This window comes from Lagopus muta, chromosome 9 (assembly GCF_023343835.1).
Source record: "Lagopus muta isolate bLagMut1 chromosome 9, bLagMut1 primary, whole genome shotgun sequence".
NCBI lineage: Eukaryota > Metazoa > Chordata > Aves > Galliformes > Phasianidae > Lagopus > Lagopus muta.
In genome coordinates, this window is record NC_064441.1 from 13,956,958 (window position 1) to 13,980,271 (window position 23,314).

At 36.8% G+C, this 23,314-nt stretch overlaps 1 protein-coding gene across 1 annotated transcript in view; it reads left to right on the forward strand.

Annotated features, from left to right (window-relative positions):
• The window catches only part of DNER (delta/notch like EGF repeat containing), a 107,861-nt gene that overhangs the window by 23,696 nt on the left and 60,851 nt on the right, over positions 1-23,314 (forward strand). Inside the window, exon 2 of the mRNA XM_048955160.1 lies at positions 17,530-17,826. Coding sequence (XP_048811117.1) covers positions 17,530-17,826 — 297 coding nt within the window. The remainder of the gene's footprint in view (positions 1-17,529; positions 17,827-23,314) is intronic.

Sequence of the window (23,314 nt, forward strand, 5' to 3'; positions counted from 1 at the left end):
AAATCTAATTTGATATATTTTTTGTGAGGCACAAAAGCTTTGTTTTCAATATTCTGTGATGGCATGTAGGTAGATGACATTCATATTATGATATAAAGCTACGAAGCAAAATACATGTCATGTTCTGGCTGAAGTTTGATGTTTTTAGGTTGTTGCTGTCACTGCTGTTTTGTTCTGAAACAGTGAACATATTCACCTATCCTGAAGTTATTTTTACTTTTAACTCCAATTATTGTCTTAGATATATTATTTAGAAGAAGTGGAAAAAGTATTAAATAAGGAACGGATTTCATATGCTTCTAAAAGCTGGAGATGTGATTCTTTATTACAGGTTAAAAAAAGGTCAGCAATTATAAGTAAGTCAATGTTAGCTAACAACACCACTTGTTTTACCTTTTGACTTACTGATGACCCCAGCTGTTTTGACATGGATGAGCTTTGTGATGGCTTCTGGATGGAAATGCGCGCATACTTGCAGGCTTTGGTGTCAGATGTAGTCAGTTTGTATTGATGCCTGGGTAAGACAGCTTATATATGTAGGCACTTAAAATACTGGTAGGTAAACTGAGAAATTCTAGCAAATTCCTCACTGCTGTAGCTGGTCTGCTGTAGCTACAGTTTGTAATATAAGTAGGTATGGTAACCTACAAAGGGATGTGCAACTCCGTCCTTCCTGTAGGGACATCTGTAGTGCAGTAAAAATTAAATATTCTGCTTCAACAAACTAACACTGAAGGTCCATCCCTCAGTAGGAAAGCCACTCAACTGGATTTTGGTAAACTTAGTTTAAGTGTCTTCTTGATTAGTTTATAATTAGCAATCTAAAAAAAATGTTAACGGTGGAGTGATGGAGACCTATTCCAGAATAACTGTCATGCTCACAGTCAGGACGTTTATGTAGAATACACGAGCTGGATTCCATCTTCAGTCTCAGGCTTTTCCAAGACAGTACATAATGAGATTCTGAGATTTTAAAGCTGCCTAGTTATTCTGCCTCATCCTTCAGAAGCTTGCTGCATCTTCATGGCACGAAGAGAAAAGTGTAAATCCACTTTTTTGCTGTAAATAAACAAATATTTATTCTATTCTTCAGTGTGTCTCAAAACTTGTGGACTGTGAGATTTACTTTTTGTTATTATTTAAACAAAAAAAGTAAGTTGAATATATTTTAAAATGAAATAAATTTTGGGAGCAAATAGACTTATCACTAAGAAAGTGCTGAGCAACTTAAGGCTGCATTTCCTTTAAATGAAAATTAAGGAATGTAAGGTTTATGTTTCAAGAACTGATATGATGAAGTAAAACTGTGCATTTTTTAGTTGTGTACAATGCGACCATTGCATATGGTATAAATTTGTCAGTATTAAGTTGTATGATGAGCTGCAATTGGAGCTGTCTGGTAGGAACATTTCTGAACTTGTTCTTGAGTTACAGAAGCCTTTGCGTGAGAATGACACATCCCCAAATTAATAATAATTACCAAAACACACTCTAAGGTATTCTGTTGATATCAAAGGATTGTGAATGAAGTAAATTCCTGCTTAGTCGAACAAACGCTTTCGTGAAATGTGATGTTTTCCCATTTGATCAAAGTTGGAAGGCAGGTGGAATGCAATAACAGGGCAAAAGATGCTGGAACAAAGAATGGAGCAGGTACAGCAGGAGTCCCACTTGAAACAGTCATCTTTAAGGCACGTCTCAACTTGAGACTTGACCCTCTTGTATGAAGATAAAGCCACACTTCTCGAATGTTCACTGTGTGAATATGAGAGCATTTTACAATGGGGTCTTAAATCACAGAAACTTGGTCCATGCATTATAATCTTAGGCTGGAGTGGTCTTTTTTGAATGCCATCTATAAAGAGAAGATTTCTCTGTGTTGTGTCTAAGTAAAGTTAGTCTTGCCCAAGATTATTTATATATGTAGCTTGTATTTTGAATAGTTCTTTGAATTTTGCTTTTTCTCTTTTTTGAAAATGACCATAATTGTTCTTTTTCAATTTGCTTACTCTTAACACTTTCATTTCTCATGCGCTTTTGTGATGGCTATGCATGCTGGTGCCTGGCTTTTAATCTGTGGTGTAAATACTGATTATAAGAAAAAAATGAAGGGCGATGTTCTGTTCAGCTCAGTATTGCACTTGTTGGGGCAAAGGTTAATGGTTTTAAATTGAAAAAAGTCAGATTTAGATTAGACATTAAGCAGAAGCTCTTTCCTAAGAGTGTGGTGAGGCACAAAGCTGTGGGTGCCCCATTTCTGGAGGCACTCAAGGCCAGGTTGGATGGGGCCCTGGGCAGCCTGAGCTGGTGGGGGCAGCCTGCCCAGGGCAGGGGTTGGGACTGGATGGGCTTTAAGGTTCCTTCCAGCCCAAGCCATTCTGTGGCTGTGAGTCTGTGCTCATTCTGTAATTAATGCAGCAATCAGATAATCTGTACCATTAGCAAAGTAGTATGCGAACTGATAAACTTCAAATGAACACTTCTGTGGTTCTGGGATTTAATAGATGCTTTGACTTTTTTTTTTTTTTTTTTTAACAATTTTGGTGAGTATGTCATTGTAATTATAGAATGTGAAATTTCCTATATCTGGGAGGAGTTTCTTGCACTGTGAGATTATTTATATACTGCTACCTGCTATGGGATGTAACTTATTCTTGGTGCTGTTGCTGTAAGCTTCTATGTGTGTACCAGTTATCTGCCTCTGTTCACAGAGGCAGAGAAGCATTTAGAGTACCATATTAAAAAAAATAAACTAGACAATCTGATAAAATCTGCTGTTTGAACACCATGCTTGTGTATGTATGAATTAATACAATGAATTTAAACAAAATTATAATCCAGAATTTATTATTCTATGATACAGATTCATGGAAGAAAGGCTTTTGTTGCTAAATTGACAGAACTTCTGCTACTTAGTTATGCAGATGCTTGTATGTTAAGAGTGTGTATGTCACGTATTGGCTCTGCTGAAATGGGTCAATCTTTATTTCTTGAAGACTATAGACTCTGCTATCTTATCATATCATTAGTTATCTTACTACTTGCTTAACAAATGGCTTATTCTGTTTTAGTGCTTGGTTGCTTTTTTGTTTGCTTGTTTCTTGTTTATTTTTAAACAAGTACTTAATTAGCAAGCTTAGTTCATTTTTTCATTAATATAAATGCACTTGTTACTACTTGGAATGGAATTTTTAAGCAAAAGTAAAGCATTTGTTAGGTAGACTAATCTAGTTTGAAAATCCAGACAAGCTCATAGGGACATCTAATAGTAATCACTGACATAAGAAATTGCATACTTCTCCTCCAAATAACCTGATGAGCAATATGATAAAGAAAAATATGTGAAGAAAAGGTTGCAGTCTTAATAATAAACAGAACGGGGACTTACAACATCAGGGTAAAAAAAACATTCAGTGCACTGGATTTGCTGACGTGTGGTAACATAGCTTGGCTGTAGGAAGACTGATGAGGATGTAGAATGTGTTACTGGAATGGAAATATAAAAAGGTAATTTTGTTTTGGAAATATTTCTAAAATAAGCAGTACGGCTAAATAGATGGAACAGATTTAACAATATGGTGGACTAATAAGAAAATGAAAAGGGAAGGGGAATAAACCCAACTCCAGTTCTGCAAGGTCATTGCAGTTTGTAATCTAATAAGAATTGATGATGAAGAATAGTAATAAATCAGCAGGCAGAATTTCCTATATTAATGTAAAAGGACAAGAACAGTAGCTGTTGGGTATATCCTAAATTGTGAATATATTCTAATTTCTGCACTCCAGCATGTCTTTAGTTCCAAAGTAATTGTATTATGTGACAAGAAAATATAAGTGGTTTCCAGCATATGGAAAGTTATTTTAAAAGAAACAGGAATTGTTTTAGCAGATGGCTTGTCAAAAACTGCTTTGCTTTGCTTTTATTTTTCTGACTTTTGTCTGGGTGGACAAGAGAAAGGGATCCTGAAGAAATTTAAGATGGGTCACTGCTGTGCTTCAGTCTGCTTGAAATACCAATTTCCAGCCTTTGGACATTTATAGTGAAGTATGCCTTTGTTTTCCATCCTGGGAGATGCCACACTAAGGCATTTTGCAGACACCTGCAGCACTTCTTGCTGTAAGACAACTGGGTTCAGGATAGAGAAGGTTTTGGTGCACAGCTGTGCAGTTAAGATACACAGAATTTCTTTAGCTGCATTTCTGACATAAATAATACTGTCCAACTTCCCCAGATGACTAAAATAATCAGTTTGTGTTGTGGTGTTTTTTCTGTGCAATGAGGGACTATGTAAATAGTTCAGTACATGTTTTTATTAAACAAATCTCACTGTGAGGAAGTCATAAATCAGGCAGTCTGAATTTTTTTTTCCTTTTAAGGTTTTCAGGGGCAACATTCCATGTCTTATCAAGATTCAAATCCTCTTTTAGATCATAAATTAAAATGAAATCACTAATTATTTCTTCCTTACTTGGCATTTTTGTGTGCAAGAAATTATTCCTGAATGTCCTTGTAAAATATGCAGTCTGTTCTAATAAAGGCTAATAAAAAAATAACAGGACTGTGACAAATCAAGCTGGCAGTACGCTGGCAAAGCTGTGTGACAAAGCTTATGCAAGAGCCACCTGCTTTTTTCTTACCTTTCAGTCTCTCACTTTTTCTAAATTCAAATCTGATCTACTAACCTAAAAAGACAAAGATCCCAGATTTTTTTTTCTGCCTTGTAGGCTTCTCTTTACCTTATTCTTTTCAGGGCCAGCATGGCTGGCCAGATCTGAGCTAACATGTAAGCTGACTTACATAGCCACTAAATTCCAGTAAACTGTCTTGGGCACTAGTTCATTCCTGTGAGGCTGTTCCTGAAATCAAACTAGTTTGATGTTCTGGCTAATTGTTATTTATCTTAGCTGATTGAAGCTGCCTTCCTCCTTGTGTTAGGTTTTCCAGTGATCCGTCCCTTTGTTCCATTTGGTATGGCAAAAACTGATAGCGAGCGCAATTTGATCTTGCTGAAAGCAATAATGAACAAAAAGGTTTATCTGATTTCAGTGGAACGTAATGTTTCATTTACCCGTTTTGTTGTTGCTGTCACGTGAAGTCAGTGATGGCAGAGGAGCCCATCTGTAGTCTTGTCTGTCTCCAGCCCTGAACCATTTGACAAATTCAGGCCTATTTCTTCTAAGGATGAATACCATGAAGGTTTAGTATGTGTCTGGGCGTCATAATCTCATAGTATTTTTCTTTTGATTTTATTTTAAAGACCATTAAACATATTTTCTTCCTGTTTTTTTTTAATTTTTCATCTTTTTTTTTTTTCTGTTTACTCCTCTCCCATATGTGGTCCTGGGATTTCAGGAAGTACTGATAGAGCACGTATGTGAATAACAGAAATTGACTTGAATTTCTCATAATCAAATGCAGGAAACTTACGATAATGAATTGGTTACTGCCAAGAAGTACTGATCTTTCCAGATGAGCTCGTAATTAAGCAGCAGATCATTTGAGAAAGAAAATATTACATGAATCTGCTAAACTATCAAAAGCTGTAAAGGGGCTGCTTTTTCTTCAGCCATTTTTGGAGAGGAACATAGGTTTTACAAGCCTAAATAGAATAAGAAGGCTTCAGGACTGTCTGTAACTCAATACACCTCATGTAGTCTATGCAATAAAACAGGAATTTTGCTCACATGCTGCTGTTTCTCAATAAACTGTACTAATTTTCTGTTACATTCATCTTGTGAAAAGAGTGTATGAATTCTTAGTGCCTGAGTGTTAATTGACTTCATTATTGGAGACAAACGATGATTGAAGTTTTGATTGGGTAACAAAAATAAAAGAAAAAAATAGGAGGGCCTAAAAATCTGTAGTCTTCAAGGATATCGTTAGAGTAAGTGTTCCATGATGGCTCTGCAACCGTCACATACTTCAGCTTTTGTAGAGACTGTGTAGACACTGGAACAAGTAGTGATAGCGGAGTGCTGGAGAGTTCCATAAAAAAGCCTTTTGGAAGCCCAGGGACAGGGACTCAATTATTGTAAGGGCATTTCTGTTGTAAACAGGAGATCTCAATAGCTCTAAAAATTCATTCTGCTCTGTGCCCAGCAATAGATGGATTTTTGTATTTCTCCTGCATGTTAACCTTGTAAGTAGAAGCAATAATATATATGCTTTACATGCATAAGTAGCATTTTTGGCTTCAGCTGGTTTAAAATTGAACATTTTCCTCTGCATTAGTGAAGTGTCCATCTTTATTTCTTCAATCTAATGTTTCAGAAAGCAATATTTTTGATATAATTTCTTTCTAGCTTTTTGTTGTTAATGCTAACAGTTCACATTCTGCGAGTATCTTGCAGCTGAATGCTTCAAGGACATGGCTTAAGGTGGAGATTTCTGGTTGAAGATATGGAAAACATTATTTAGTGCCGACTCATTTTTTAATGCTTTCATATTCCTAGGTAAAATCACACAATAACAATTGAATTATTCAATACTAAGAATATTAGCACAAAAATAAAATAAAATAGACATAAAATATTTGTATTTATATTAAAAAAAATTCTTCTGTCATTGCAATTCAAATCTATTTCTTTGCACTAAAAGCTCTAGCACAAGCCATGTTTCTCCTTCTTTATCATCTCTAAGTCTGTCTTGTTGCAATAAAGAACCCTGAACCCATGATTCATCTTTAATGTTAGAAAATCAGACTGATTCTATGACTAGATATTTTGATTAATGTAATACTTCTTTCTTCTGTGTTGTCAAAAAATATCTCTCCTGATCAACTACTCTTTTGTTCTTCTCCTGCAATCATTATTTCTTTCCTGTTTCAGAGTTGTCCCACTTCCACCCTCTGAAATGTCTTTTGAGAAATAAGGAATTACCAGATGAAAGAACTTTTTTTTATCAACATAGTATTTTTAAAAATCTTATATCTCATAAAAATATTTTCAGTGTCTTTAATTCAAAGAGATTTTCTGCAAGGCAAAAGGCAAGTATATTAAAAACAGGAGAAGAGTTTTGCTACGATTATCAGTTAATCACATCATGATTTTCAAATTTTATGACTTTAGTGGAATTCTTGAAAGAACAAGAGCAAATCCAAAACTATTCCTGGGCATAAGGAAACAAAACAGGAGGAAAGAAAAAACTACATTCGTGACTTTTTGGTGGTTTTTTTTTGGCCATGTTTTTATCATCCTTTAAATTACTCATTAAGACTACTTAAAACTATTTTTGAAACAACTAATATTCCCAGATCAGGGGCAAGTGAAAAAGAGCAACCAACAGCCATAATGAGGTTATGCTGTTGTTTGCCATTTTGCAGATACAGCAGTAAGAATCTTTTCCTACCCCAATGTACTTTCTGTCCTCAGAAGGAATAGCTGTTGTGTCTTAAAATATCATGTAACCTGACACAATAAGATACGTAGGATATGGCACAGCAGGGATTTAATGAACCTTTTTTTTTGTCCATTGTCTGAAACCTCTTACATGGCACACCTGTAAGAGAGGTTTAAAATTGCTACATTTCTTTTCCTGTTTTCTCTTTCTTTTTTAAATGTATTTGGTCTTAGTATGCATGTATTTACTGAAGGTCATGGACACAGTACTGTGGCAAGATGTTCATCTGTAGTTTTCAGTATTTTTCAAGAATATTTAGCTTTTTCAAAAGATTCTATCTCATGCTGTGATGTAAATTCACACATTTACAAATGGAATTTTGTTGAGTTTGGTGGGCCTTTGGAGATGCACTATTGTGCAAAATGCCCTATAGTGCTTTGCTATTTGTAGACTCCTTGTTTCCTCTTCACTTGTTTCCTAAATCACCAGCTTTCAATTTGATTACAGTTGGTAATGCAGCATTTTTAATACTGTCACGAAGACATCAGAGCAGAGCCATGGGAGTGACAGTATGCTAGTGCTTCAGTGCATGTGACTGGGAGGCAATAGGCTGGCTGATAACTGCAGGGACAAACTAATTCTTTCATGGCAGCAGGGAACATTCACTTTAATCCTTGTAGCTATTGTCTAAGGAGGCAAAGGCTTCAACCCCTAAGTGCCTGATAATTTGAATAGCCACAAAAGTTTCTCCTTATGTCTGAAATGATATCAAGAGCTGCTGTACATGACTTGCTGTCCATCATCACAAATTGCTTTAGAAGACTATGTTTGGTTTGCCACCAAAACTGAGCATTTTTGCTACAAGTATTAATGAAATCTTGCTAAAAGTACAAGAATAAAACAAAAATCATGGAAAACCTTATTAAAAATGCAAGCAAGCATGCAGGACTGTAATAAAAGACTGTTCAAGCTATCTGCAGGAAATCGAATTCTGGTGCTATTGTCTTTGTAGTAAATATCAAGCTTCCTAGCATGATCACGATAAGATTGTAAATCCTTACTCTCTTAAGCAAAGGAAGATGCGACTATAGTACTTAATATTCTAACGGGGAAGAGCCCTTTCATTTGTGCCCCTTCATCCAGAGGGGGCACAAATCCTTTCCAGCGTTCATTAATATTGTAATGTGTTTGGTAACAGTGACAATCTTTGAGGGCAGATTTAGAATGATAGATGATGAGGTTGTTTGCTGGGCAGTACTTTACTGAAATTCATCCCACCTTTTCTACACGCATTTTTCAGCATGCTGAACAATGAGTATAAACGGCATCCTGGAGACGCCAGTCGGAAGATCTTATGACAAACAACTTTCTGCTTGTTATCTCTGATGCGGCTGAGAGAAAAAAAATCAGTAAGCACACAGAGGAATAATTCTGCTCTTTGTAATGACAGGTTCCCTGCGACTGCGGGAGACGAGATTGGATCTGCTGTTCTAGAAGGGTGGGCTAAATACAAAATTTTAATTCCTTCCACCAGAGATTTTTGAGGTAGTTTCAGTCTCTGTGATAAGAAGATTCAAACTGGAGTCATCTGTGCTAAAGAAATGGAAAGTCCGTATTTATAAAGTAGACACATGAGACTGATCTAGAGGATGAAATTACAAGAATATAATCAAAACTTCTCATTAGAAAGATTGTGTTAGTATTAACTAGAAAGATAAAGCCCTTAACAACAGTAACTCTGTGTGTTACGTAAGTCATCATCAAGTTTACTTCTAATAATAATTTTAGAAGGACTTTGGGATCACAAGATAATTTGATTTTTAAAAATATCCCCAAAAGGATGTTCTACTGGCTTCAGTAGTGACAAAAGGAAAGAGTTTGGGCAAAAGAGCTATTTCAACTGGGGTTAAAGGAAGCACTGCCCCTAGCCACTGTATACAGAGACCTATTTTATGCATCTGAAGATTGTCTTACTCAGAAGGTGCAGGCATATGCTGCTGCTGTCATCTCTTAACAAGTTACTGTGTGTTAGCTGCCAGGAAGCAACTGAGTTCACTCAGCCTGTCACAGAATGTGAGATAAAATGTTGTAGTTCAAACTGCTTTCACAGAGCAAGAATCACAGGGCCAAGAGCGAGTGAGGATGGGGATGGGTGCCAATGTGACTGAGTGATGGTAAGCAAGCACAGAGAGGTGGAAAAATTTTGTGCTCTTACCCCTGCTCCCACTGTCATTCGTATATTGAATCCCATTACTTTTGCAGTAAAATGATACATTTTTCAGGAATCAGGAACTGAATGTTGTCTTGAAACTCTTTGGACATTGTTCTTTATGTGCTGACAGGTGCTTTGGTTATGAGATACAGACACTGACTTTTGTACATTGTCTCTGACCCTATTTAAAAAAACAAAACAGGAGACTACATACCTGTGCTTTACATTTCTGCCAGCATTACCTAACTGAGAGCAGTAACATTGGTTGTAATGCTGTTATTTGAAATGCTCCTCAGGTATATAAACATTTTCTGTTGCCAAATGTCTCAGGTGGTAAAATGTCTTCTTTTTGATGTATTGCAGCTTCAAATTATTATTACTTTTCACACTCCCCAGATTTTGTTTGTTCGTACTCGCTTTGGAAAGTATGGCATCAATGAAATGCTGATCATGTCACACCTCCTTAATTACTCTGCCTACTTATTATCTTTTCTTCTTTCCACAGCCTCTTGTGGGCAAAAGCTAGCAGAGTAGCCCATTGTCACATCCATTGAGTTTTTCAGGATTCTATGTGCTGTGCATTAACTTCACAGCTTTAGTGCATGACTGTTATTGGCTCTTGTTGCTTTTGTGAGAACTGTGTGCCTATTTTTTGCCTTAACTTATCTGTAAATATCTGAAGCCTCAGGTGTCTAAATCAAGAAATGCCTTTAGCATTTGAACTAATGAACTAATACTTAATATGTGTTTGTGTCTTGAGATTGGCTGATGTGTTCTCATTTTTCTGTGGCTTCAACTATAGTTGTTACTGTTGTTCTTTGTAAGGGCACTTTGTCTTGTAGCTCTCTTGCTGTATATTTAAGTGTGAGCATATGCTGCGATCTTTGCAGCAGTTAGGGCACTTAAAAAGACCCGATTTTCCATCTGGTTACTAGTTTATACAATGCCTGTAAATGAAGCTTCGTTATTTTTGAGGTCATAGAATGGCTTTGGTTGGAAGGCTCCTCAGAGATCACCTAGTTCCTACTCCCTTGTTGCAGGCAGGATTGCTGACCTCTAGATCCAGGCACCAGCTCTGGCTGCCCAAGGCTCCATCCGTCCTTGCCCTGAGCACCTCCAGGGATGGGGCACCCACAGCTCTCTGTACGGCCTGTGCCAGTACCTCACCACTCTCTCAGTGAAAAAACTTTCTCCTGATATCTAACCTACTTCTCCCTTCCTTTAGTAAAAAGCCATTCCCCCTTGTCCTATCACTATCTACTATTGTAAACCAAATCTGGCTTGAACTTCTTGCTGGGGTCAGAGCTCTTAGGGAGAGACAAACTGTAGGTTCTGTAAAAGGTTGTGTACCTGTCTGTAAAAGGTTGTAGTATGCTCTTGTTTTTAAAACAGAAAAATATTTAGGATTTCAAGTTCTTTCAGCAGATTGCTCGTGAATTTCTCTTTCATAAAAATATTGGAAGTTTATTACTCCTATGATAGCACCAATCTCATCATAACTGTATTTGTTGCAGAACCTTAAGATATTGAAGTAACATTATTAACCTTGAATTAGGCAATGACCCATATGTTTAACCTCAAAGTTAAGTTAATTTGAATTGGTAAGTATTTTGTATATTTTTTTTTTTAAATCTTTGCATATAGATTGGAATATTAGCTATTTTTTAAATAAAATAGTACATGTGATTTTTCAAGATCAATTAATAAATTCTCCAATCATATAAGGAGTTCATATTTTAGGAATGGCATATAATGAATTTCAGTTACTCATGAGTGAATAACGTATTTGAAACTAACAGAAGGTTCATTTGAGAAGTAAAAATGTTACGAATTTTCTTATCATTGCTTATCATAATTTCTCATCATATTTTGTGCACCCCACTGTTGTTCAAGAAAAAATACTTCTAAAAAGGGAAAACAGTATTATGAATGAAGACACTATTGACAATTCTTTCACTGTGTGATGTTTTCATAATGAAATAACAGCATAAACAGACTAATGTGATGTGTTTCTGTAACGCAGTTAATGCATTCTGTTCAGAACTACCCATCAGTTTTACCACCGGTAATGTGAGAGCCACTGACATCCTGTTTAACAATTATCCTGTAGGTTGCCAACTCCTACTGAGGGTAAAATGAGATGATGCTGAGGCAAAAAACCTCACTGCTAATCTCCACAGATCTATATTTATTTATATAATTTCTGATAGATAGTTGACCTATCTTATTTTCAGGGTGAATATTTTGACTTCATTTTGTTTATAAAAAACGTCTCTGCCAAGTATGGAAATCGAAGAAAAACTGTAAGTTGGTTTAGCTTGTGTGCTGGAAATGTAATATTCAATCTATTCTATCGACACAAATAGCAAACAATTTGAATGGCCTTTCCCAGCAGGATAGAGGAGTATATATATATATACATATACATACATACACATATGTGTATATGTATGTATATGTATACACATATATATATGTATACTTTATATGTATATAAATATTAAAAATAATCTGCTGAGAAGAGCTGAGGAAGAACTACAAGGTGCTTCTCAATAATTATTTATGTGCATGCTCACATCTGGCAATACTCTGTGCTTAGTGGGAAGTAGATATTTTCCTTTTGTTGAGGCAGAGGGAAAGTGATCTCAATTTATTCTGTGGTTATTTGAATATGCCTGAGGACAGGTAAAGCAAAGCAGCTGATGTATGCTAACTTACCATGCAAGGGTAAGTTACCCATTTGCTGGTTCTGTTTTTAAAATCTATCTTGCTGGTTAAAATTTGCCTTGTTATGTTTGCTAGTTTTTCAAATAGATTTAGGCAGCCATGCTTTTGGTGTCAATTAAACAGGCAATCTCTATAGGCATCTTTGCTGCTTCACTGAAGAAAATGTTTTCTACCCATTTATTACATTCTCTGGCAGTTTCATTACTCTGGATATTCAAAACTCATGGAATGAGAATGGCGGCTTGGAAGCAATCCAAAGTGCTTGCAGTTAACAGAGGTTCAAAGAATCATGTTCTAAATTATCCGATAAAGGTTTCTCTTCTTACTGCACTTACTGATGCCTTTCCTGGTGGGTTGGGGCATTGAGTGGAACCACTAAAGGAAAACAGTAAATGTTTACTTCTCGAAAGACGTGACCTGTGTTGTCATTTTGGTGGGGTACAGTTCTTGGCATGAGCCTTCTAGAGCTTGACTCATTTGCCCTCTACGTTGCAGCTTGTTGTTTCTAACGTAGTTGCAATATCTGTGCTTTATGCAATACATAAGTGTTTTTTCTTGCTCAAATTATGTGCAGGATAGGGAATAAAGCCCTGATGGTTGTGGCTTCCAAGGACAGCACTGTCTGTATCTTTGTGGCCTCCCTATTCTCTAAAGGGGAGGATACCCAGGGCTCACCCAGGTGCAATTCATAGCCAATAGCCATTTTCTAGTTAGAAATAACACTGTGTAGACACTTTTTTTTTCTCTAATTTGGCAAACTGTGACATTCTGATTCCTATGTGGACTTGGTGTGTATGATCAGGTGCAAGTGATCACCACACCCTGTGAGGCAGTTTCACCATATCATGGCACTTCAGTTTTCCATGTGTGGCAGAACAGTTACTACATTTTAAGTATCAGTAGTATCCTTAAACATATGTAAAAGGGATTGGAGGTAGATTTTTGGGAATGCTTAAGGTTGAGAAGCCTGTGTACACCAAGATACTGACATTGTTTAGTGTTTACATTCAGAAGAGACAGTCTCATTCATTTTAATTCTCATAATCCTAGTACATCAGTGATTCTTTTATTGCTTTATTTTATTTTTTTTAATTACTGTATTTATTTTTTATTATTTTTTAATTTATTTCTGTTTGGTCACAGTTGGAAAATTAAACTGCTGTTCAACTTGTTTTTCTGGACACTTTGTTTAGATGACATGTAGTATTTATGCATGCAATACCAATAGGATTTTGCAGTCTTTTAAGGATTAGAAAAGAACAGGTAAGTTAGAAATGTTTGCTAACTTTGGAGACTTATAGTTGGGTAATCTTCTGAATGCTGCTATTTGTCTGAGCACAGAAGTGTTCAGAAGAAACCAAACAGAAGAGAAAGAAAGAAAAACAAAGAAACTAACATGAAGTCCATAGGTGACAGGCTTAGCCTTGCTGTACTGAGATTTATTGCATTCTTTTATTTACTTGTATTCATTCCTGCTTGAGAGTTCCTATCTGTGGAGTGTTCCTATCCTTCTGTGCTTCACATTCTGAAAAAAATTGTTCTATCCAGGTAACACAAGTGATGAGAGGAAAGAAATATTATCTCAATTTTACAGTTAGAAAAGAGACAGGGAGCTTTTTTTTATTTAATAAGACAGAGAAAAGGAAAAGAAATCTGACTGTTCTCAGGTTGCGTTGGATGTTTCTGAGAACCAGAAATTGAACCAAAATTTTTACTTGAGTCATATCACAAAAAATATTTCCTTAAAATAAAATACATTTATTTGCTTAATACACTCATTCCAATGCTTCTTCCTTGGACACTCTTCTCTTTGGAGGAGCTGATTTATTTTTTTCCGTTGTCTCAGTTTTCTTATTTTTGTCTTTCATTTCCTAATTCACGTAAATGTTGAATGTGTGATAGAATGGAATTTAAAACTTCAGTGGATTGAAGGTCTGAATCAGTCTACATTTAAATCACAGGGTGAAGATAACTAAGCCATTCTTCTGAAGAGATTACATTGCTAGATAATCTTTATTTTCGTTGCTATGTAGAAGATCTAAATCTGTTTCCATTTCCTTTTCATAAATGGATATGTATGCAAACATTTTATATTTCAGTTGTGCTTTAAAAAAAAACTGTTTCAAAATTTTTCATTTTTATTGTATCTCAAACAAACAGATAATATCTTAAGGCTGTAGATTTTAATTTTTTTCTTTCTATTGTATTCAAAAGTTTGTAACTTTTAATGTACAGTGCGTGGCTTGAACTTGAGGCATCTGATCATTTTTCAGTGCTGGTGATGTAGGATGGAGGTTATACAGGGTGGATCTTCCCATGATCTCTACCTGGTGTTCTGCTTCTGTATTAGGGCATTTCTTCAGCAACAGAGATGCCAGTTTATTCTACTGATATAAATCTCTCCTAAGATGTTTTTTACCTGAATGCGTGCAAACTGAAGCATTTAGTCTAAATCCCAACCAGCTGAATTCAATTTACGTATTTGAAAACTGCAGCTTTCATCCTGTAACTGGAAACTGTCTCAGGAAGTCAAAGCCGGAGGCTTTTGGACTCTGCTGACTTTTAAAATCCTACCATTGTTTTGAAGGCATGAGGTGCTACTGACAAGTGTGAAATGGCAGCCTGTGACATTGCTGTGGCAGCTTGGCTTTGTTAACAGATTAGCAGTCAGTGCATAGAACAGATTTGAACAATTAGCTGAATCCCTAATTAATGGCTGGACTTTGTTTTTTCCATATTTATTGAAGCCAAGCGGGAAGATTGTATAGTGTTGTCTGTGATGGCAGGAAGTGAAATTAAAAAGAGAGTCAAGAATTTTTGTGAAGTTTTGTGCTAACACATCTAAGAGGAGAGTTGCAGGTGGGAGAAAGACTTTGCATAGTGTTCAGCAGCTCATTTTGGCCTTCTTTACCTTGAAACAATTTTTTCTTCAGCAGTCTTAATAGGAAACTGTTGTGAAAATTTCTGCTGCTTGGAAGCGAGAGCAAGCTTAAAATATAGCTGCTGAACTGTACAACAGAACTGGGTTTCATTCCTTCCTGAAATCCTTTTCCCCTTCTTTTCTGTCATATATAGCTATGATTTTGCTGATCGAGAAGGTGTTCTCTAAGAATTTACTTATTCTGTTGATTTGAAGGAGAAAGAAGCTTTAAGGAGATAAGCCAACCTGGTCATAAAAATCCACACTTTGATTCTTGATCTTGTGGCAGCTTGGCCTTGTTAACAGATTAGCAGTCAGTGTGTAAAACAGGTTTGAACAATTAGCTGAATCCCTAATTAATGGCTGGACTTTGCTCTTTCCATATTTTATTGAAGCCAAGCAGGAAGATGGTATTGGTTCTTGATAGGTGAAGTATATATAAATTCAATATACACTTTGTTTTTAAAAGTGAAGAAGAGTCAGAGCTTGTGCCTGATGTCTAGTGTATCACCTAATATGTATGAGATGTGTCCCCATACAAAGTAAATAACATCCATAGCTACAACTGAATGGCAAGATAAATGAGCATACTGTATATTTTAAACAGTATTTAGATATATTAGATATATTTAGATTTTCTTGTGTGGCCTCTAACTCTTCTGCGTCAGTCAGCAAAAAATCTGACATAATTAACTGTTTCCAAAATTGACCAAAATTCCAAAATATCCATAATAATGCTTCCTCTGCTGTTCAAAAGATATTACAGAGGCTAGAATACACAAAAATTCCATTAAAAGGAAAAGTTCCAGCCAAGGTCATGAATAGCACAGTGTTAGAAAAGGAAGAGTTAATATTAGGATTTGGTGCCCCTGGTACCAAGGCTTTGAACAGATGGGAAGGGAAAATTCCAAGTGTAGACCCAGTAATTACTTTGTCCCCAAAGATTCTGAAATTATGGACTTTAAGTGCCTGATATGTTTTGCTAATAGTGAAGTTACTCCTGGTTATTTCTAGAGGGACGGCAATTATAGCATTAAAGATATATACAGCTTATGTAATTCTTATTTATTTAAACATTTGTTAAAACTATCGTTAACTGTGATGCTGTAGTGAGAAATAACATAAGAAGCAGCATTGCTTAATCAGGGAAAGAGTGGAATATTGTGCAGGATATTGGCTAGCTTTGGGAGCTGGGACACTTGGTTGAAATTTGCATGTTGAGACAAATGATGTCCGTTTGCAGTGGTGGATTGATTATCACTGTGAGGACAAATCAAGGGAACTGCCTGTCTGTATTAGTTGCTTAAGTGATGACAGTGAGTCAGCAGTGTGATGTAGCTGTGACTAAGGCAGAAATTTCATAGGTGCTATCGGGAGGCTATTTCCAGGGTAAACAAAAACACTGATGTGTTGGCAAAAAGCAGTGCTAAATGTCAGTGTGCGCTGTGAGGGTGACCACAAATGGAGGGTCTGTCCTGCCCCAATAGGCTGGGCTCATCAGGTGGAACTTGGGAGTGGTCTGTAGATGTGCTCTGTGAGTTGTAGAGGCAAGAACCAGCATGGAGGAGTGAAGAGGCATATAGCCTTCAAGTCAATGATGACCTAAGAAATGGAGTACAAGCTAGCTGTGGATATATCTAAGGCTGGAGTCAGAGCAGAGCAGGCGAGTGTAGAGCAGGATTTTTCTCACATCGCTGAGCTCTGTCTTGTTCTAATCTATTACAAATGCTGCCTTAAAAAGAAGCTTCCCCCCAGTAGTTCCTGTTACAAAGCTTTCAGCACCAGAATGAGTTAGATTCTGAAACTGCTACCCACTAAATGAAGTACAGGCAAAAGGCCCCGCTGTTGTAAAATTGAATTTATGTCCACAAATAGGATTACATGATGTACTTTGCTCTGACAATGCACAGCTACTTCCTGACACGGTGACCTGTGTGAGCTCTGTGTCCTATTCCCACTGCTGTTACTGCTTCACATTTGTAGGTTTTGGTGTTTTCCCTGGTCAGATTACTCCAAAGATTGTTTTGAAAATTACAGATTGTGAGTGGTAGCCATGCTTCTACTTCATGTTTGTCACGTTGCTTGGATGTGTTAACAGTGAGTTTTGCAGGAGTATTCTGAGAGCAGCGATGAATATAGATCAGTTAATATTCTTCTTTAATCCTTTGAATTTGCTTCCTTGAAGTTGTATCAAAGATGAGCTTGGTTCTTATATATGCTTGGAAGGTAAATACAGAAGGGGGAAAGAATCTTGTTTTACAGCGTTTCTAAAGCTCATAAATAAATCCTTTATATGCAGTGATTGACCTACATGATGGTTTTTTTCCTCAGTTCATTTCAGACCCTTGTGCCAGCAACCCCTGTCACCATGGTAACTGCAGCAGCAGTGGGGATGGCTACCTCTGTGCCTGCAGTGATGGCTATGAAGGAGCAAACTGCGAGCACTCCCGTCACAGCCCTCCACTCCCCGAGCAGGCAGAGGCATCATCTCCTCGACAAAGCAGGCCTGTCACCTCCACGCTGGAGCCTGACGTCATTCTGCCTCACTCACGAGCAACGGTGACGCTACCTACGTGGCAGCCAAGGGCGGGACAGAAAGTTGTGGACCTGAAATGGGATGAAATCAAGGTGAGAATATTCTGTTTAAATAAAAGCACAGAGAAAATTGCCTCTAAGTGTTGTCATGGTTGGATTGTCACTTGTGCATGATGTCAGGGCTCTCTGCATTAGTGAGCTGAAGATACGGTTTCTGCCCTGAGTTAATTTGATGGTAAAATTAAGCACACACAAAAAAAGTATTTATTAAAGGTAATGAGATTAAGGGTGGCCTTTCACAAACACTGCATTGGGTATTTCTTCAAAATGAGAATGTTTCATTCCAGTCATATATAAAGTAAATTTAGGGAAATCTATATATAAGTAGTTACAGGGCTGTACCCTGTTTCAGTGAGAGTTCTGGTAGGCAATATCTGGAGAAACAAGCTTTATTTTTTGAAATACCTTTACCCATATCTATTTTACAGTAGAGTATATCTCAGGCACTGATGGTGAAGACTGGAGAGAAAGCACTGAAGCAGGAACAAACAACAATCTGTTTTTATTAGTTTAAATGCAATGTAATCTCTGCTTGGGTGCTTTCAATGCCCTGATCAATTAAGGGCACGTCCTTCCTGGTGCGCCTGCCTTGCCTCGTGTGTGTTCCTCAATCTGTGATCTGGTATTGTATAAACATTTCTGCCTGGTTTGTGTTTCAGGTAGATTCTGTAAGCTTTTCAAACAGATTCTTCACAGTCTGTGAGAACTGGGTGTTTTAATAATTGAAATTCACTTGTCTATGTCTTCTCTTACCTGAGAAATACATACAGCTTATCAATCGCAAATGCATTAGTAATGCTAATAGCCGTTACACAGAAAATTACTTGTGTTTGTATGTTTTTAATTTGTTATAATGGGTCTTGTGTTTTTCACAGTATTTCTCACATAGTATGGTGATCTGTTCTTTGAAAGGGAGAGATACTTCTTCAGAAGAAACATTCCAGTTGCTAATTCAAGACGTTGTCTCTGCTCTTATATTAAACCAAAGGGAGAGCTGGTATGCCCAAGGGCCTGTATTTCAAAGCCTCTTTGGTGGAAGTCTTAAGAGTAAAAAGTTCAGTGTTAAGCAGGAAAATACTACATTTCCTCGTAGCTTTAGAGGCTTTGCCAAGCTCATTCCTTACTTACACTCTCTTATAAGCAAAAATAAAATAAAATGAAATAACTTTAGTTTTTTATTGCAAAAATCTACTCTTTTGATCTTGAGATTAGGAGATGCTATTGCTTTTTGGTGTTTGGTTTTTTTGTTTGTTTGTTTGATTGTCAGCTTTTCAGGTTGGCCTGGTTTTCACTTTTATCTGATACCACAAGTGAACCAGAGCTTGCCAGACTCTTTTGTCTGTCTACTTAGAGAGAAATTTTGCCAGAATCTCATCATATGAATGCTCTCTCGGTCTTCCAAGGATGAATTTTCCATGGAAGCTCTTTCAGGAAGTTTTGGGAACTCCTGAGAGAAATTAATCTAAGAGAGGCATGACGTATATTGGCAGTTGGACATTTTTATTGCTAGGGACATACTTGGCAGTGTATATTTGACCAGATGTTCCCAGTAAGACTTGCACCAGAAGACAACATGCAGATGTCTTTGGATACTGTAACGTTTCTCTCACTGATCTTACTATAACAAATTAGTCTTTTTCTGATAAACAGGCTAAGGTCTATAAACACAGACCATTAAGAGAAAAATATTAGACTGATGATTTCTGAAAAATAACAAGGATTTATCTTTGTGCTCAGGTGTCAAAAGAGAGATCTTTTTTCCTGCTTTGGGCAACTAAATTAATTGTTCCACTTGCAAGGCAGATAAAACTAGCAATCGAAACTTCCCCAGTCCAATGATCTTTTGTATTAAAGTGTAAAAAAGATAGAATAATAGGAAAAAAAAGAATGATCTCATTAATTCTAATCAAATAATAGATTCAACAAAGGTTTCTGCATAAAAATCAACTGTTACAATAGCAGTGCCTTACTCCTATATATTACTTTCTCTTAATAGCTCTCAAATTGTTTTACAAAGGAAATCAGTAGTGTTATTCACATTTTGTACATGGAGATACTGAAGCACAGAGCAGTAGAGTGATTTGCCAGATACATGGCCAGGAATTAGAATGCTAACCACAGGAGTCCTACACTAACCTTTTATTTATACTTTAATGCTATTGCTATGATTCTGGGCTTTGGAACTAGTGATTAGAGCTACAATAAACTTGTAATTCTCTTTGCAATGTGGACAAACCTTGTTTTATATGGGTTTTTAGTCAGTACACTATATGTCTTTTAAATTAGTGTGGCTGGTCCAGGTGGAAGCTTCTAAGAGAGGGTGCTCATGTACTGCAACAGATGGATATGCTTAAGGAATAATTCTCCTTGAAAGGGAGACCTTTGAATCTTGAGTGCATTCCCTGTTGCTAAAAGATCATCCATTTTTTTTGTTGCTGTTGAAATAGCCTATGGGTGCATCATTGTTTTGATGCAAAAATACATGGAGAAGTTCCTCTGACTGACCTGACAGACTATGGCTCAGTTTACATCGTAGCATCCTCTCCAATGACCTGAGCTTGTAATCTTCACTTCAAGATCTGTTGATGTGGATTTTTTTGCTTGATGAGCTTGTTTCCATGATGCTTATCTGTATTATTCAGAACAGCTTCACACACTACGGTGTAAAAATGACCATTCAAGGAAATAATATTGATTGAATGATTTATTGGAAGATTTTATGAATGTGGCCCCTCATTTTGGTGGTCAGCTTGAGACAAGAAGGCATCTGGTTAACATGATTAGCCTGGTCATTTTTCTGAGAGTGTAAGATAACCTACTAAGCTAGATAAGCATCTACCACTTGATGTAATATTAATAGTAGTAACCTGTGGCATGAATAAAAAAATTTATTGGTGTTACTGGAGGATTGCCGTATCAGAATCTTTGGTTAGTAGATCCTGCTGGCAGTGTGACTGCTGACTACTCAAACCACTTTAGGTCGGATGAGCTGAGCTATACTCAAAAAATGCCTCTGATGGAATTTTTTGGATAGATATGCAGACTTCCCTGTGTTAAATTTCAGTGCTACAATAGCTGGCAAGGCTTCTTCATTTGATACTGTTTTTGGGCTCAGTCTGTCAGCCTTCCCTTGGTGCTCTTTAGAGAGGCACTCCTACTTAAACACTTCTGCTTTCCTCTCCCACTGCTGAGATATGTTAGATGTAAGCCTTCATTTTCTTTCTGTTCTGGTTTCCTTTCAAGCATCGTCCCATATGAAACTCTCGAGGGTAGAGGCAAATATACTTGTGGGGTTTAAACTAAATGATACCAGCTTTTTAGAAGCAGTAGTTTTCCATGCAGCTGGATAAGGGGACTGCTTTTCTTTTACAAATCTGTCCTGAATGGGATTTCTGTGCCAGAATGATCATGGCTTATTGATTGGCATTTTGACTAAAAGAAGATAGTAACTGATCTCCCATTTCACATGCTATTGCATTGGGTTTTCTTTTCCTGTGACTTCTCTTTGTAATTCTCTGCAGACAGCAGTTCTGGATCATTTCACAGTCAACATCATACCTGTTTTAAATTCTCTGTAGTATTTTTCTCTTGCATAAAGAAAGCTGACAAATGTTTTATATTTTTCAGAAAATAAAAGATACTTCTCATCACCATTAAAGAAATTAAAGAATCAAAGAAAAGAAGAAATTGTGCAGGCCTTATCTTGATAGAAATTTCATTATATGTTTAGAAAGGGCAAAACTGTAATTTCTGAAACTTACTTTATTGAATTTAAAGTTAATATGCAATCATTTGGAAGAAGATTTCAAAAAGCATTTGCGAGAGCATTCTTCATACCTCATTCATCTCCTCTGTTTCTGTGCTACTGAAGAGGAAAGGCCATCTTTCTTAATGACCATGTGAACTTTCATGGGAGGCCACCCGAGTGCAGTCTTATTTTTCTCAAAGGACCAGTTTTCTTACTCTTTCTTTTAACCTAATGTCTTTTCAAATCTGTTTAAAATGTTAAGCACAGACCTTACCTTTTTTTTCTTTCCTTTTAAGTGCTACTTCTTAGAATGACTTAGGTTGGAAGGGTCCTTAAAGATAATCTAGTTCCAGCCCCCAAAGAGCCTTGACTTTTCTGTAAGATTATATTCATCTCTTTTATTTAGTTTCAGACAAATGGGGGAATAATGTGTGCATTCGTGTATTCTGTTTAATTCCTGACCAATCTTCCCAACTTTGCTTTGGCTTCATGGCTATGCAGATTTCCTTGTTCACGCATTAGGGGAGAAAACTGGAGAAAGGTTTCAGAGACAGAAAAACAGAGAACCATCAGAGATCACAGAGGAGGAAAGTGTAACTTAAAAATATACTAGTGTGTGCATGAGTTTGCTTATTTGAGTAACGTTTGGGTATGTTTCTATTAAAAACAAAATCACTCCTAGTATGTTGGAATGGAGTTCTGTATGTGCTGTGGTGTCACTGAAATGGCAGTGGCAATTACAAGAAAGAGATAGCAACCAACTGCCTTATGAGGTGATTTTTTTTTCTCACAGAATCACAGCCTAGAAGACCTTGCAAGAGAACTCTGGAGATTGTCCAGTCCATCTCTCTTGCTCAAAGCAAGGCAGCTAGAACAGGTTGCTGAGAAGTGTTCAGTCAAGGCTTGAATATCTCCACGGTTAAAGAGTCCTCAGTGTACCAGGCCAAAATGTTCCAGTGTTTGGAAGTGTTTGTTAGTATTCAGAAACATTCATTAATATCTTGTTAGTAGAGTAGTGAAGAATTGCTGAGGCTAATGGGAATTTGGTGATTCCGCTTCCAGACTATTATATCGGAGGAAGGTATGGAGTGTTTTGTAAGAAGTAAAATGTTTTTGCAATCCTTTAAACTTGAAGGGTTATGATATCAAACAAATGGACACATAATGCTGTAGCATTGTGACTGTATTTTGCACTGTTGAGGATTAGCCTGTCAGTGTGCTTAAGGCTTTGTAGAAATACAACTGTCTGTGTGGTCAGCCATCCAAGAAATGTGCAAGGAAACTTCATTTCAACAAATATCTTCAGAGAACTACTTTCAGTAGTGCTAGACAGCATATATGTATTCTAGCATAAATGTAGACTTAGAGTCTCTGTGTTTCTTAGCCTCATCAAGCTGAAGGCTAATATGCTTAATCTACCAAGGTAATAAAAGCACACATGCAAAAATACTTCCCTGGGATCTGTCTGTGTTGCAGGACTTGTAGAATGGTGTGTGTATTTCTTTCTATATATTGGTGTATGTGGCAGAAGAATATCTGCACAATTCACACTGTATAATATTTTCAGAAAAGATCTAATATGGAAAAGCAGAGTCTGTTTAACTCTTCCTAGGTACTGCAGCTGATATTCTTTTCAATCTCATCAACACTGATGTTCTGGCTTGGTTAAGTAATCTTCCAGCCAAGTCACTGTTTTTTTTTCAAATTCCAGCTGGAAGTTGTGGGGACAGATCCTCTTCAGGAGATTTCACTCTTGTTTTCTCAAATGATTCT